Source organism: Thunnus thynnus, chromosome 10, assembly GCF_963924715.1.
Source record: "Thunnus thynnus chromosome 10, fThuThy2.1, whole genome shotgun sequence".
Taxonomy (NCBI): Eukaryota; Metazoa; Chordata; class Actinopteri; order Scombriformes; family Scombridae; genus Thunnus; species Thunnus thynnus.
The window spans coordinates 11,056,706-11,073,736 of NC_089526.1; the positions used below are offsets into that span (position 1 = coordinate 11,056,706).

The 17,031-nt window shown below is 41.3% G+C and overlaps 1 protein-coding gene across 4 annotated transcripts in view; it reads left to right on the forward strand.

Moving 5' to 3' along the window:
* The first annotated feature begins 445 nt into the window (after window positions 1–445).
* The window catches only part of map7d1a (MAP7 domain containing 1a), a 42,443-nt gene continuing 25,857 nt past the window's right edge, over window positions 446–17,031 (forward strand). For 2 of the 4 annotated variants that reach the window (XM_067600915.1, XM_067600916.1), the window contains exon 1: window positions 446–852. In XM_067600915.1, the coding sequence (XP_067457016.1) occupies window positions 783–852 (70 nt within the window). In that variant the 5' untranslated portion in view covers window positions 446–782. The remainder of the gene's footprint in view (window positions 853–17,031) is intronic. The other 2 variants (XM_067600917.1, XM_067600918.1) reach the window with 1 other exon arrangement.

Genomic DNA, 17,031 nt, shown 5'->3' on the forward strand with positions numbered 1-17,031 from the left:
ATGCTATTGATAGACAAATCCTACTACTACAACTAATAATAACAATCTTTATGTTAAAAAGTGCTTCAAGGAACCATGCAATGTCAAAACATTGCAGAAAAAAACTTGCAAGCATGCTGGTCAAAGACATGTTATCAAATTCAAAGGTTTATATTGAATGTGAACTGTGAACTGCCTGCGAGTGCATTGTAGTTTTGTGGCTGGAGGAACCAACAGAAAGGAGGAGACAGAGTATTTTTGTCACATAATAAATGTGTTTTTGCCCGTTAAGTTTGCCTTCAGAATACAATATAGATGCATCAGAATATAACAGTTACTGTATCTGTCTTGTATAAAGTTAAATCTTGCTATCATTTAAGAAAATGCTAATATACTAGCCGCAACCCCCCCTCTCTGGGTAATGGTACAGTCCGATCTGGAGGCCAGTGAGGGACCATCCGCACTAGCAGAGCATCAACTGTGGTGTGTCGGAGAGTGCGAAACTTCCCGCACTCCTCCTCCCCCGCGTTTCTCCCAAATTCACTCTGACACCTTTTTTATTTAACTTCTCTCAGGAGCAGCCACCGGTGCGTCTGTCTGAGAGCAGTCTGGGTTTTTTGTGTGTTTTTTTTTTTGTTCTATTTCTGTCTGAGATCACTGGACGCTCTCAGGAGGGTTTCCTGCCCCGGTTCGTTCAGGACATCGGGTGCAACTGGAGTGACTCGACCAAGTTTCCCCCCCTCATTACTGCCTGAGGAATGAGAGGACTGCTGGAGAGGAAGAGCCGAAACTCCCATGTTTGAATGAACAAAAGAATAGAAAGCGAGGGTATTGCCGCCGAAATGGAGGAAAATACTCTGCCAGCAGCAAAATGTAAGTCTTCAACCACAGTCCTGTCTACCTTTGAGCTGAGTCTGTCTTGCTTTTAGAAAAAATGCAGGGGTGCTTTGTCATTCATGTCCTTTGTCACACTGTTTTAAAATGTTGTCTCGCTAGTGTTAACTTTACAGTAGTTGTCTGCCTCATTAAGGGGTTGATAGACAGTGTTGCAATGTCAGAGAGCGTTGTCGGGAATAAAATCTGATGAATTATGAATAACCCATTAGTAGGTGCGGAGACAGACAGTCCACAGATCATGAAGCAAATGCTACCTTGTTGTTGTCCACAAGCTGGACACCTCAACCTCTCATTTTAATCTCTGTGACAATCAAATATGTATTTATTTATCTATCAAATTTGCAGACCTTTTTCATGATGAAAACAAAACACCGGTATGATCTTCAGCTGACAGCTGCTGGCTTTTCCTTTCGCACAGAGCTCAGCCACCAGGGTTATAATAACACAATTTGTGCTAGATGAGGTAATCTGACTAGTCTAATCCCATCCCCCTCCTTATGTTATGTTTAGCTCACTACTAACATGATGCAGTCACATAGGCGGTCTGGCATCCTCTCCTATCTCCCCTTTGGTGCTGCTCTACCAGAGGATGTTTTCCAGATACGTGCAATAGTTCTGAATGCACAGGTGCAGTCTGGCTCATTTTCAGCTGGTGCAGAGATGCACCAAACAACTCCTGAAATCAAAACATTTTAATGAGACACTCAGCCCACGGCCAAAGTGCAGGACACAGAGACAACCTCACACTCCAGACACATCCAGCTTAGTTATAGATTTATATGTGCAATTACAAACTAAGTGATCCCATGATCATGCAGTTCAAGGCCAATGTCATGTCGGCTCATTCAGCCATAACAAATGTCTCAGTTAAAGACAAAATGAAATACCCTTGTTGGACATCTGCCAGCGTGCAGTTGTTCTTGCAAGACATCATGCTTTGGTCCAGTGTTTGAATATCCATGCCAAAGCATTGTGTCTTGACATGTCTCCTGCTTCTGGAAATAGAAGGGGACACACAATGTGACCTCCTCCTTCTGACAACAGAAAACTTCCTTCCTGCTGACAGGGGGCTTCATGGAGGGAGGTCAGCTTGTTTTGGCTCTCCATCAAGCAGGAGGAGGGTAGAGCTCCACCCTGGTCGTGGGAATCTTGATCTGTAGTCGTGTGTGTCTTTTAAACAGCATGTTCTGAGTAACATAATGTACATGAAATTGTAAATGTGGGAGGAACTGTCATCGGAGTTTATGTGTTGTGACTCATGGAGCAATGACATCAGGCCTCTTGTTTCATGTGATGCATAGCAGTGTTTCTCAGTGTCTGCGACCCATAGCCAGGGGGAATAATTTGCTTTAAATTATAAAATTGGCAGTGCATATCTACACATGGGGACCATTTGTGCCAAGCTGTGCAATAAAACAAACATATTTGTGTGCATCACTCCCATGTTAGCTTTGGGCCAATAGAAAGTCTGATATGATTGTCACACATCACGTCAATCTGTCATGAATCACTCACTACACTCAGGGTACAATGAATGTTTCCTGCTGCTGATTAACTTGGCTTATTAGCCAGCTCATTAGCTGGTGAGTATGGGAAAATGATGGCAGTTATATTAAGTTTGGTTTTATTGAGAACAGTGGCAGACCAAAATGCGTCATGTGTCTTCAGGTGCTTGCGAACAAAGCCATGAAACCAACCAAGCTGAAGCAACATCTAATTACAAAGCACCCAGAGGGCAAAACAAAATAATTTTTGCGTTGAAAGAGCGAGGAATACACCTGCCAGAAAACACGGATGGTAAACCTGGCCACAACTTCAGAGAAAGCATAGAGGGCTTCTTATTTGGTGGCTCACTGGATTGCTAAAAGTGACACCATGAGGGGGAGAATTGCAGAACTCTCAGTTGACATTTACTCACAGCTACTGGATAGGTTGTGTTCCTGTAAGCAATTTTCTATTCAGTTGGACGAATCAACAGACATCGCTAGTGCGGCTCAGTTGATTGTTTTGGTTTGCTAACCATGGGAAAGGTTAGCAAACCAAAACAAAAAAAAGGAAACATTTTGGAGGACTTTCTCTTCTGCAGGGAGGGAGGACAAAAGGTGAGGAAACAATCAGACTCCTGGATGCTTTCATGACTGAAGTGAGACTGAGTTTTGTATGGATGCTGCTGCAGTGATGATGGGCTGAAAGAGTGGGGTTGTTACACAGATAAAGGCTGTTGATGTGGAGGTTATGGAAACACACTCTATGCTGCATCGGCAGGTGCTTGCATCTGAAGGCATGGAACCAGACATTCACTCTGTTTTGAACACTGCAGTTAATTTTGTGGAGGCAAGGGCACTGCAGTCATGTTTGTTTGGACAACTTTGTAGGGAGATTGATGCTGGGAATGACGCATTGCTACATCACTCTGAAGTGTGATGGCTCTCTCGTGGTAGAGTTTTGCAGCGGGTGTTGGAGCTACACACTGAGATGAGTTTAGAGAGAGGACAAACCCAACATCTTTCCGAACTTTTTTCCGACCTGCAGTGTGTAGCCAAATTGGCCTATCTTGCCAACATATTCAACTTGCTCAATAGCCTCAACCTCTCTGTCCAAGGAGGCTATGCATGTGAACACTGATGGCTGAGACTGGGTGCAGGATTCCTTTGCCCCAGCTGCAACAACAAGTGGCCTCACCGGTAAGGCAGAAGAGGAGCTGTTGGACTTATCCTGTGATAGAACATTGAAGGCCTTATTCCAGCAGGTGCCTCATGCAGGTTTATGGCCCTCCCTCTCACTGTCCTGAACTCACTGCCGAGGCCAATGCGAATATTGCTCCTCTTTCCTGCCACTTACCTCTGTGAGTCATCATTCTCCACTTTGACTGCAATGACGACTAAGCGAAGGGCTCGTTTGCATGTGGAGAATGATTTTATAGTCTGCCTGTCATCCATCACTCCAAGAATGGAGCAACTGTGTAGTGAGAGACAGGCTCACCCATCTCATTAATTTAGGTGAGCATTAAGTGAGTCATTGTGATTGTGTGAGCTAAGAATGTGAAGTAGCCTAATGCAATTATTCTAATCAAAATTTTCTGAAGTAATAGGTCTAATTACTATGATGTGTTCTGTAACTATTATAACATCTGTTTCGATTTGTTCAGAGCTTTCTGCCAACGGTTTGAGTAAGTTAATTATTTTGAAGTTGAAGCACTTACTTAAAGTCAGCTTTAGACTGGTCATTTTAATGTCTGGGTTTATTAGGGACTATGCCAGTGTTGCAAATGTTCATTTTTCTGAAAGTTTACTTCAAGTAACTGATGTTAGTAAAAATGCTGTCAAGTCCAAATGCAACTTAAATAAAAAGACCCTCTTTTTTTAAAGTATTTCAGTGGTATTAACATGATTCAAATTGAAATGCTTCTGCTTATCACTATGAAACAGCTCTAAAGTATTTAGGTTGAAAAGTTTTAGAATACATCTAAGAGTACAAATGGTAGTAAGCATATGCTTAATCAGTGTTGCGATTATTAGGGGTCCTTGGAAAATTTTCCCTGGCCCCAAAAAGTTTTGAGAACCCTAGATGTCCCATGCTTGTTGAACATGATCAAAAGTTGTTTTTTCAGCCTGTTGCGATCAGTTATGGTGATCAGAACTCCAACCTTCTCTCTTTCTCTTCATAACTCAAGCACAAAAAGCATGATGTTGCTCTGTCATGTGTTTTTTCACATTTGCACAGCTGTATCAGATAAGGATTAAGTTTTGAATATCACTCAAAGCCACAGTGTTGTTCTTGAGGGAGATTTTACCTTTATGGTACATTACTGGGACAAGACAATCTCTTATAAAGAAGAAGAGGGAGTATGACCATTACTTAAAATCTCTGATAAAAGACACGGTTTCCTGACTTATTAGCTCAGAAGATTGTGGGTTGCCCACATAAAATGTCCTTAAGGGAGATTTAAACAGCACCTGGAAGCAGCAGGACAATTGTCCTGGTTGTGAACTAGAGGCCCCTGGACTGGAGCTGATGAAATCCCAGCCTGGTATTGAGAAAATCTGCTGTCAGGACTTTTTGAGAAGATCTTCTAATCCCTCTTTTCTTTATGCAGGCTTTCTTCTCTCTGAGCTCTCCCGTTCTGCCACTCTTTGTCAGTCGGCTCTGTTTGGTCGTCCTCTTTAATCTCCGTACCTGAACAGCTGAGCCGTGACCAGCCAAGATGCATAGACACTTTTATCTTCCTTCAAGATTCACCATTTCTAACATTCACAGACATCCCAGACCCTGAATGTAACGGCTCACTGCACTGATCTCTACAATAAAAACAGAAATAGATGATACTGAGGCAGTGCTTTAAATTGCTAGTGAGTCATTATACAAACTTTATTTGGAGAAAAGCCATAACCATGTAGAGGATAAAGAGTCTCATCAGACTGACAGGGAGACAGATAATAGTATAGCCTAGTCCTTGTCTTTTGTGTAATATGGGAGAATCCACCAACTTTGGCTGTCAAGAATGCAGTAAACAGGATCAGTCAGCTACACATCTTCAGCCGCGAGAATTGTTATGTAATCAGGGGAATACGTGCAACCGCATCCCATTTTTAGAGAGAGGGCTGCTTTAGCGTCTTTGTAAATTAGCAGTGGGCAGATTCCTGTGGGCATTCAGTGCCTAATAATGGCACCTGCTAACAAAGAGAACAGACATTGTTTTGTGCAGGATTTGTTGTGAGCAATATGAAGGTGATGTGTCTGTCATAATGACATGTTTTCACATTCTGTAGGAGATGCGTATGATCCTGAGGATCACCACTTATGATGATGTTTTGAAATGTATCATCAAGCAAATTGTCCACATCCTCCACCATGTATGTATGTATGTATACATATATATAGCAGAGTGATGCACACTATTATATCTCTTGGTATGTGCTGTCACTATGTGCTGGAAATGTTAAGGGTTAAAATCGTTTATGCAGAAGCAGAAATTAAAATGTGATTTATTTCTGTGTCTGTGGCAGAGAATAATTGCACAACATAACATTTACCCTGCTGTTTTTTAATCTCATTTTTATAATATTAGGTGGTTTATACAAAAGAGGACCAACCTATGTGTGGGCTCCATCCTGTGTAATCCATTTAATTCATCATATGTGGCTGCAATCACAGATTACTTTGTCAATCAAATGGCTCTCTTCAAGTATTTTAATCCTTGTTACCTTTTTGGAAGAAATGACAAAATGCATGGATGGCTAAAAGGATTAGACACATCTTAAAGGTTTCAAACTGAGAATTATTATATCATGCTCTTTCACAAGATAAAAGTGTCTTTCTGTGTGAGGATTAATTGATTATTCCTCTAAAGCTACTTCAGTCAGGGTTGCTGGTGTTAGAGATTGGGGGCTTCCCAGTTCCCACATGTTCAGATATGTCCAAAGCCCACATTCAGCACATATTATAGAAGTACTCAGTCATGTATGAAGTTTGGAGAGAGGAGGGTAAAGAACAGAAGCATCTGAGTCACAAAGAACCGACTGAAGTCATGCCAGCACTGTGGCATTGAGGTCTGGTCTTGAAACTACAGTGCAGTTTTTAAACAGTGACACATCTTCAGTGGTTTTGGTTTCTTTGCACTCTAGAAGATATGGTTTAAAACTAAGGTTAAAAAGCTGAGTTAAGGGTGTTTGAGAGTTTCCACATCCATATTGGTTGAACAGTGTTGGAATCAGTGCTAATAGTCTCCCATTTATGTAACAACATGGCAGGAAAAAAAGATAAGGCTGCAATTACTACACTGCTCAGCCCATGTGGAAGGTAAAAACAGCCTCACATTTAAACTGAAAGTTGGCATATAAACCTCTAGACATTTCAATTCAACATATCGGAGTGTGGAACCAATTTCTCTCTATATTGTCAGCTTTTGTACATCCATGTATGTATGTGTCTTTGTTCAAGAATCAGACTGTGAAAAATTGAAATATTTCCCCCAGAGTTAAACACTCCACATACAGGAGGCATCATGTCAAGTCTGGTCCACTCTGTAGCACCCAGATGGTGTAAATCACACTGCCCAGACACTGACCTCTCTAGGGGAATAGAGGTGGATCTCTAACCCAGCACTCTGGAAGGCAAATAAGAGAGAAAGCCTTCCCATTAACCAACACTCTAACTGTGCAAACTCTGTCTCAGCAGTATTCTACCAGGAAATGGCTACCAAAAGCGGCGGTCAATACGTGCATGCGGACACAGTTCATGCTTGTTTTTGTGAACCTTTGTGAGTCCTTGATGGCAGACAGACACCACTAAATTTGAGCCTCTGAACTTTGTACATTATGAGGTTATTTTTGACCTTGCATTTTAGATGTATATTTGTCAAAAAAAACTTGTAAAAACAGTGTTTACTCAAAAAATATGGATTAAGGGAGGATTATAGTTGAACTTGCCTACCCTTGAACCACCCCTGACCCACTAAACCCACCAAGTAACTCATATAGCACAGAGACTGTTAGTTTGTGTGGTCTCACTTTGTAAGTAATCAGTTTAACTACTATACGTGCTGCCTAGCTTTTTTTTCAAAGAAAGTTATTATTACAAGCTCTTCTTTGTCATGTCCATTGTAATGACAACTATATTAATTTCCTTACTTTCCATAGCCCTATCACATATGTTATTAGTCACACTTCTAAAATGTCTGGGAGCTATAGTTTTGGTAGAGTAGCCTCCAAAATGTTCATAAGATACTTGTAACTTCACATTTTGCCCCAAGAATGTGTCTAATCTTGAAAAATGACTTTCAGACATAGAACCAGCTCCCTTGGTCTTTTTCTTAAAACAAGACCCTTTGATATATAATACAGTTGATCATTCAGAGAGCTATGACTTGTCAAGGACCACCTGTAACTTCTTTAAGCTGAAGGATTGTGTAAAGAAATGTGTTTTAAGGCATACAAGAAAATGATTTAATTACTATAAAAATAAGTGCATTACTCACCATTTAATTAAAACTGTGTGAGGGTAATTAAAGGAAATGTTTGACATTTTTTGAAAATACAATTATTCGCTTTCTTGCTGAAAGTTTGATATGAAGATTGGTACCACTGTCATAACTGTACAATAAATAGGAAGTTTGAGCCAGTAGCTGGTTGGCTTAGCGTAGCATAAAGACCAGAAACTGGGGGAAACATGGCTAGTAACAAAATTTGCTTAGCAGCATCCACCAGTAAGTTACTGCACCTGGCCAAGAAATAGCACATAACCCCCAGTAAAACCACCACTGTCATTTTCAGACTTTGTGGTACAAACTGTCAAGTAGCTGACCAGGTACAAGTACAATGAGAAAGAGTGCTTTTTTTAATATATAAAGTAAGAAACAACAGGAAGTAGATAAGTGCATAGGAAATACCAAAAGCAACAAGAAAGAAGTGCAACAATCAACAAAGTACTAAAAAGGTTAAGGGGCTCAAGTGTTGAGGTGTTCACAGAAGAGCTGAGTTTTCAGGGAGTTCTTGAATGTACCAAGGGAGTCAGCAGACCGCATGGAGCTAGGTAGCTCATTCCACCATTGTGGAACCACAAATGAGAAGAGTCTGAATAGTGATTGCTTACCAGGCAGTGATGGTATTACCAGATGCTGTTCATTTGCAGACCAGAGTTGACAGGAGGGGACATACAGCCTGATAAGTGACTCAGTGTAGGAAGGTGCCATTCCATTTGCTGCCTTGAAGGCAAGAATCAAAGCTTTGAACTTGATGCAAGCTGCCACCAGGAGCCATTGGAGGGAGACGAACAGAGGTGTGACATGAGCTTGTTGAGGTTGGTTGAACACCAGACGTGCCGCTGCATTCTGAATCCTCTGCAGAGGCTTAACTGTGCACGCTGGTAGTCCAGCCAGGAGCAAGTTGCAGCAGCTCAGTCGTGAGATGACCAGTGCTTGGACTAGGAATTGTGCTGCATGCTCAGACAGGTATGGCCAAATTGTCCTGATGTTATAAAAAGTGAATCTGCATGACTGGGAGCCTGCCATGTTGTGTTTGGTGAAGGTCAGCTGGTCACCTAGTATAACCCCAAGGTTTTTTACAGACATTTAAGGTAATAACAGGGTGAACCAAGCTGTACAGTCAGGTTGCAATGAACAGCTTGACTCACAGGGCAAAATGCAGACATTTATAACCAATAAATTTACTGCATCAGCACATAATGAAACTGGAAAGACAGTGGCTAGAGGTTGTTCAAATTATTGGACCAAGGAAAGGCAAGACAAGTTTATTTACATAGACATACACAAAGGCAAATTCAAAGTGCTTTGCATTGTGCATTAAAAAAATCAAATAAGAAATACGGTACAAAACATTAAAAACGCAAATTAAAAGGATAGTCTAGGACTGAGTTTGGTCCTAGATGCTGCACAGTTGCTGCAGCTTGGCTAAGTGACTGAATGCCAAACATGCTGTTCTTACGTCAAACCTCCTCAATGAACAAGCATGAAACATACACATGTGCTGTTTAACAAGCATCTGCATTTCCTAACCCCCTTGTGTCTTTCAGTCTCTACTGTGACACAGGAAGAAGGCTGATGCTGCAGTGGTGTAGCTTAAATTTATCATCAGTCAGCCGTACCGCCTATCTCTCTGGGACACTGGAGGAAGGACAAAGGGAGGGAAGTCTTGATTTGGACTGTGTAGCTTGTTCCTACCACCTCTACCAAGTCTGAAAATATCCCAGACGTGGCTGCTGTGTGCTCTCTGTCGTCTGTTGGTTCGTTCCAGTCACCAGACCTATCTGCTAATATTAGACTAGTCCCTGTCCAGCTAAAGGGCACGCTTCATATACTGTAAACACATCTTGATCTCCCTGCACATCCCTCAGCAGGTGTACTATATGTCATCCAAAACCACCCTTTGACACACTTTGGCAATTTGTTTAGTTATTGTACCTGCTTTCTAAGAAATTACATTATTAAAAAAAAACATTTTAAGATCAGTGCCATTTCATGTTTCTGTTGATGGAAATGTTTGAACCTTGTCACAGAGTGCGTGGGATTTGCCTCCTCATAGTCACCTATGATTATGAAAGCCATGATTGGTCCATGTTGCCAGCAGAAAGGTTCTGGGTTTTTGCGTGGAGAGACAAAAATCCAGTTAATGATAACTGTTGGATGTAATTGTATGTTGAAGGGTCATGAGATTACTGCTAGGGCCTGATTTTTGCTTTAGGTAATGTTTTGGAAAATAACCATATTGGAACAAACTGACAAACAAGCTACCTCAGACAAGGACACACACAGTCTCAGGTCCTTCAAAATGTCAACAATGCTGTCCTGATGAAGAATGTCACCAGTTATTACCTGTTTCTATTGATTGGTCCCAGAGAAGCTTCAAGAGCAGAGAGGGAATACTCCTGACATGTCTTTACCGAGGACACATTTGCACAAGGTCTGTTTTAAGTCATTTTTACAGATAACTGAGATGTTAGAAGTAGCTTTAAGACTGGTCAGCTTTGTAGCTGCTATTTGGCCAGCCCCAGGACGTTGAAGCCCCTTGTATGTATTTCAAACTTAATGTGAAGATTGACAATGTGAACGTCCTCCTAAACTGGATTTATGCTTTTCCGAAGATACAGGAAAACATCTCTATAAACCTATGCAGGAGCCAATGCAAGCACCCTCCAAATCTCAACAGCACATTGTGTGGACCTGCGTGCACCAAGCAAGTTGTTTTGTTGATTCATTTCCTGTGGGTAGGTGGGTTTGAAATGGAAACAGAAACACATTTATAGACAAGTATAAAAGAAACAGCCACACAAACAATCCCAAGCGACTCCTATGCACGTTCGTACAAATAGTTCCCATCGTACTCTGATTAAAAACTGGCCCTGGATTGTGACAGGGGACCGAAAAACCCAACATTGAAACTAGTGAGGATTAGATCATGCTCTGACTTCCCAACCCCCCAAAAAGGGACGTGCAGCAGGTTGCCAGGAGCGACTGTCTGGCATGCTGATATACTGCTTCCAGTTATGAATGGCAGCCTGTACGGCACAGAAATCCCTCCTTGTCCTCTGATGTCATTGAGAAAGGCTTGAGTTTGGCAGTTCTCTAAACTACCCGACCACTGGTCAGGCTGTTTAGGTTACTTATCCGTTGACGTTGGAGCATGTTGGTGGCAGCAGCAGATGCAGGGTCCCCAGGGAGCTGCTGCTAGTTCAGATCAGCGGAGCCTTTCATCAGCGCCGGTGCAGGAAAGAGCAGCAGCTAAATGCCAGGCATTGTCCTCAGCCTGGGCCAGGTGATGGGATGAAAGCTGTTGCGGTCACTGACATTAGTATTCACTGGCCGATTGACATGCCATGAAGGAATGCTGTCTCTTGAAGTGTCTTCAGCCTTGTAGTTGGTATGCAGAACACCTTTTGTATTGACATCAGCTGTAGTCTTATGACTAGGTTCCTTCAGTCTGTATCAGATATCTTAGACCAGTTTTAATTTGGCATTCAGTCCTTGTTTACTGAGTTGTATCAAGATAACAAACTATTACTTAAATTTGCAGTAGATATACAGAAAATGTGGCTACAATTTGGATTATATCAAGCAAAATACCAACAATTCTTTGGTTCCAGCATCTCAAATGTGAAGACTTTTTACTTTTTACTTACATTTTACCGTTTCACATTATTGTAAATTAGATATCTTTGAGTTTTAGACTGTTGTGAGAAATGTGCGGATATCAACTTGGGCTGTGGGAACTTGCCATTTTCTTCTATTTTTTTGACATTTTGTAAATAAAACAAATAATTGGATGAATAATCAATAGATTAATCCCTTAAGAAAATAGTTATTAGGTGCAACTTCAGTTAGAGTACCCAAGGATCTTTTCCATGTGTGGTTCGTTTGCATGTTTTAACGCTGTTTTTTGTATCTAGTATCTGCATCTATTGAAAACTTTGCTACCCTGGACCTTTTAAACAAACACACACACGGCCCGGTCTGGCGTAGCGTCAGTGCTTGTTGTTTACACTGCGCTTCCTGTGTGTCTGGGCCCCCTTGCCCTCTTACATCACCCTATTCGGTGCAGGAGGGACACAACAGGGTGAAGGGGCAACGGGTTAGGAGGGGTAAGCGATGAGGTAGTTCATTAGTCCCCCGGCCCATCCCAAATGAGATGCAGATCCATTCTCCCTGTGTTTCCCAAGTTCCTCTTTTCTTTTTTTTTTTGTTGCCGCTCTTTTCCCTTTCCAGTCTTTTGATTTCACACTCAATACTGTTTCCTCGCCTCTTGTTTGCCTCATTTCCATTATTCAAGAGAATGTGCTGCATTTCCGCCCTGTTTACAAAGTGCTTAGAGTCTTACTTCATAAGAAATTTAGGTTTAGCAGCTTCTCTGTATCCTTGGTATATAAACCTTTAGTTAATTTAGTTGGTGGACTATCTATGCAGTCACTCCTTTTCTTATCTGTTTGGCAGGATACAGAAAGAGTTGTGCGTAAGATGAAGCTCGTGGCTTCATAAATATTCCATATCTTGTCCTATATTCTTACTCTGCCTTGTATCTTAAAAATACATTGGCAGTGCTCTAGATGTTGCATCACAAATGGAAATGAGCAGCAGTTGTAAATTGTATTCGTCATGACTGGCCACTATGATGTAACTAAGATCGTTTTAAAGCTTACCATTAACATACTGTATGTATTTACTTGACACTTGGAATGGATGCTTGTTTTTTTGTCGCTTTTTATAGCTCTTCTCAACTGAAAGCATCCCTCTCTAAGCTGTAAATGAGCAAACACTGTCATGACAATGTGCTGTCATACTTTGTCGATTCTGTCATACAGTGAGTCATGTGTTGTGCTCTGCTGCTCTGAAGAAACAAGATTTTCTTACTCAGATATACAGGTTCTCTATGAGGTTGATGAACAGGTAGAAAAATAGGTGTGAAATATTATCTGAAGCCTATACAGCTGGTGTTGAGATAAAAATGCTTCCATTATGAAGTGAGCACATAATGTTCCAGACATAACCTCTCTGTCTTCTCTGCTTCACTGTGTTTTTTTTTTAATATTTATGATGGAGTACTTAGTGTTTAGTCGTAAATATTCTACTCTACTAGTTTTCTTAAAATGATGAAACTGGATGGGCTCTTGTGCCCTGCTTTGGAGGTGACTATGTTAATTTAGGTTTTAGTGGGACAGCACTACTGTACATGAAGAAGCAGGCTTTGCGGTGTGTGTATTTATAACCTGCTCTAACAAAATAATATGCTGTGAAATTGGATTTCTGCTAAATCACATTTTCTGTGGCAGTATTACCAGTTGCCCCGTTTTGCCTTGGCTCTTAACTCACAATATCACCAGTCAAACTGTTAAGGACTAAATTCCTTTGTAATTGCACTTTGGAGTGAACAGAGTGAATGTAGTATGAGCTTTGCTTAGCCTTTGCTACATTTGACCAAACCCAAATTTGAGGTTGCACATTTATTTTGTCCAACTTGACATGCTTCTAACTGGGAAATAGCACTGGGTGTTTGCTAATTACCTGCTGATTCTCAACCTGCCATTCTGCTCCCACACTGTGCTCATGCATGCATGCATATACCCACTTCTGCAAGGTTTCCTTTACAGTATCTGCTGACTTTTACAGATATGGCATCGTAGCATTTTTGCATATAAATGGATTCAGCTGAGTGCCTCAGGCTTTGTTTGACACCTGCAGCAAGAGAGGCCCCATGGTGAGACATGAGGGGGCCAACTGAGCTGTGGAGCAGGGTGACGGTGTAAAGTTCAACCAATGATCATGCACAGCATGCCACAGATTCCTGAACCTCGTCTGACCCACTTCGGGTCTCATGGCTGTCAAATAGGAGAATAAAACAAAGCAACCTTGCCAGGACAGCACTGCTTTCAGAGGCTTCTAGGTTGTAGTTTACATGCTACCATCAGATGGGTCAAAGCTGATGCATAGTGGCAGTTATACTTAGAAGGTGTGGAGTATCATGTCTCTTCTCTAAAACTTCAGGAACCTCAAAGCTTGGTTTCAAATTTAATTTATGTGCATGATATGCCCTTTTTAAACATTTAAAATTTGTGATTAAATAATCAGCAATCAAATTTAAAGTTAGAAAAAATCTCATTAGTTATAAAGTAATGAGTTTATTACTCCAAAACTCAACTGATCTGCTTTATCAGGGCTATGCGGGTATAGTTTATTCAGTATCACAGTGTACCCAACAACTGTCATCACATTCTGATTACTGTTTTGTAAGTATGTGGAAACAGATTCCTGCCAACTTCAAACCAGAGAGAGGAGCACTGACAAAACACAAATGCAGAAATCTTGCATGTAAAATAATCATGTACAACCACTTTGCTTATAGAAAGAAGCTGATTAAGAAATAGGTTTTCAGTACCTCTTAAGAGGGACTGGTGGTGCACACCAAAACCATCTACCTGTCTGAGATGTAACCTAGCTTGTGAAATGCTCACCAAATGTCCTGTGTATCTTTGTCCCGGGCCTTCCAATAATAAGATACACCAAAGTGTTTTTCCATGTCCAGGCTTGATGGAGGTTCTAGCATCTCACAGGAAGTTGGTCTGCATTGATTTATGAGTATGAATAATGTAAGTGATGTCACAAGAGGGTGGTCTAATGGCTTTCGGCTGTAGTTGTCCCTTGGTTGCAGTACCTTTGGGAAGCTGGAGTGTAAATATGGTGAAAGAGGAATTGCTCAGATGATACAAGCAACTTCTGGTGTAAGATTTGTACAAATATCATAGAATTAGGCTTAAGTTTTCCTGTTTCTGTAATTATTTCACACACAAACACAGAACACTCTGTAAAAACCGGATAATTTGATTAACTTTGCTCAATTCATATTTTTTGAACAGCCAGAACACAGATCCTGGATTTCTGAACAGATTTCCCCATTGCATTTAGTACATCTGAGCAAATATTACTTAAGCATTCTGCTCAAAGCACCGCATGAGGTTGTCTCAATCTTGTTTGCTGTAAGAGGTCACTGTACTCATCACAATGTGAGGACAGGCAAAAGTCCCGGAATTTGAGTGAGTCAGCCTAGCAGACTTCTTTGTTATTTTAAATGTTGTAACTGGTGCTGAAACTATGAGTCGATTAATTGATGAGCTGAAAGAAAACCAAGCACCAACAATCATTTTATTTAAAAAAAAAAAAACGTTTATAGACTTACTGATTAATCAACCAATAAAAAATCTTCAGCATATTAATCAATAATGTAAACAATCATAAGGTGCAGCTATAGCTCTACCTTTTCTTACTCTCTGCGATTTTTTTTTTTTTTTTGTATTTACTCTTAGTCATGTCTCATACACTCCATTCCTCCAGTTGTCTGGTGGTGCAGATAGTTTGAGCTGCCTGCATCAATCAGCCCTTGTTTCAGTCCCTTGCTACGCAGCAGCAGTCCTCTCCCTCAGCTCCCATCCTATTTTCCTCCAGAGAGCCTCAGGTTTCATTGGTATTCATTGTCAGCGCCACCTACGTACCCGTGTGTGTTACATTCTCATTCTCCCCATCATTGACAATACAGATCACAGTGATTGTCTGACCAGTTGCCTACAGTCCTGTCAGCCAGCCAATTCTTTGTGGCTCCAGTTCCCAGGTGTATGGGAAAATTTCACAGGCTATGAGGTAATACAATGCCCATCTCTCAGAGCTGCACTTAATCCTATCACCTTGTTGTCATATCTGCAGGGATCTGTTAGAAAATGTCTATGATGATAAATTCAGAGACTCACCTTAGTAGTCACAATGGTGCAACAACTGGGGTTGTGTGCAGCATCATTTGTTTGCAAAAGTGATGTAGAGAATCAGTTGATAATTGCAGATATTAAATCACATGCAGTCTTCTATGTAAAGTGACAGATTTTATCGCAATACAGTAACATAGAAGAACAGAAGAAGAAAAGCCAGGAGTGGTCGGTTTTAGTTTGCTCTCAATAAAGTTGTTTGCAAATGATGAGTGCAGTGTTGTAGCTTTTTCATTTTTTGCACAAATAACAGTAGGTAATTTTCATTTTAATCATCATTGTACATTACTGACTAAGTTGCATTCTGTTCCAAAATCACATCGAAATTTCCCACCAAGTATCAAGTATTTATCCTCTACTTTCAGTTTATCTCACTACCAACCAACCCCCCCCCCTTTCCCCTCTCACTGTCATTGCACTGTTTTGGCTGCTGTCCCGTTGCCATGCAGAGACCACAACAATGGCCCCTCTCTGTCAGAGCACATCACTGCCCAAGGAATGCTTATTTAATAGTGGCATGCTTTGACAGGGGAAACACAGTGTCTTGTCTCCCAGCTGAACTCTTTCATAGACCCACACAGACTCTGCCCATCAGGCTTCATCCAACTAAGGGTCATCAGTAATAGCCTCCATTTCCCAGACTGATGACATAGCTTTTCCATGTGCCCAGATGAGCTCAGACAATCTTTGCCAAGAGGCCTGATATCTCACTGAGTGCTACTAGGCATCTGTAGCTGCAGTGGTGAGAAGTTGACCTGTTTACTCGGCTGAAGGTTGTTCATGCAGACCTCTGTCCAATAATAATCAGAGTTTTACTCACAAGGGGGCAAGTTGTTTGAAAAAAAATATGGCCTGTCTTCGAGGAGATGTTTATGGCTTAAGAAGCACACTGTACAGTTGCATACTCTACACAAAGCTATAATCAATTCTCTTTGAAGTTGCACAGCATTGGTCTCTCTCCTCATTGGTTCTCTTCTATGCAAACTGTTGAATAGCACAGCATTTGTATAGTAAATCTTCAGTGTGCTCACTGTCTCTCTGTGACAGCCCCCTACTGTCTGTGTTGTTTTTAGCCAAAGTCTGAATAATTTACAGCATGTTGCCCCAGTGTTTACCTTCAGAGACTATGCAGAAGGAACTGTGCTCCGACATGGTTCCACAGGGAACGCAGGGGTACAGTGCTGAGTGGACAAAGCCAAGTGTCCCTCCCATGACGGTCTTTGTTTGGCCGTCAAAGCCTGGGCAAACTAATGTTTGAGTAGGAGATTCAAGTTCAGCTGCTTGCCAAATGTGAGTCATGGTGCTCTGAGTGAAGCTGCAGTCCCAACAAACCAGCCCAGCCATTCTTTTGATAAGAATCCTTTAAAATCTCTGGTAGCACAGATGACTGATGGGCCTAAA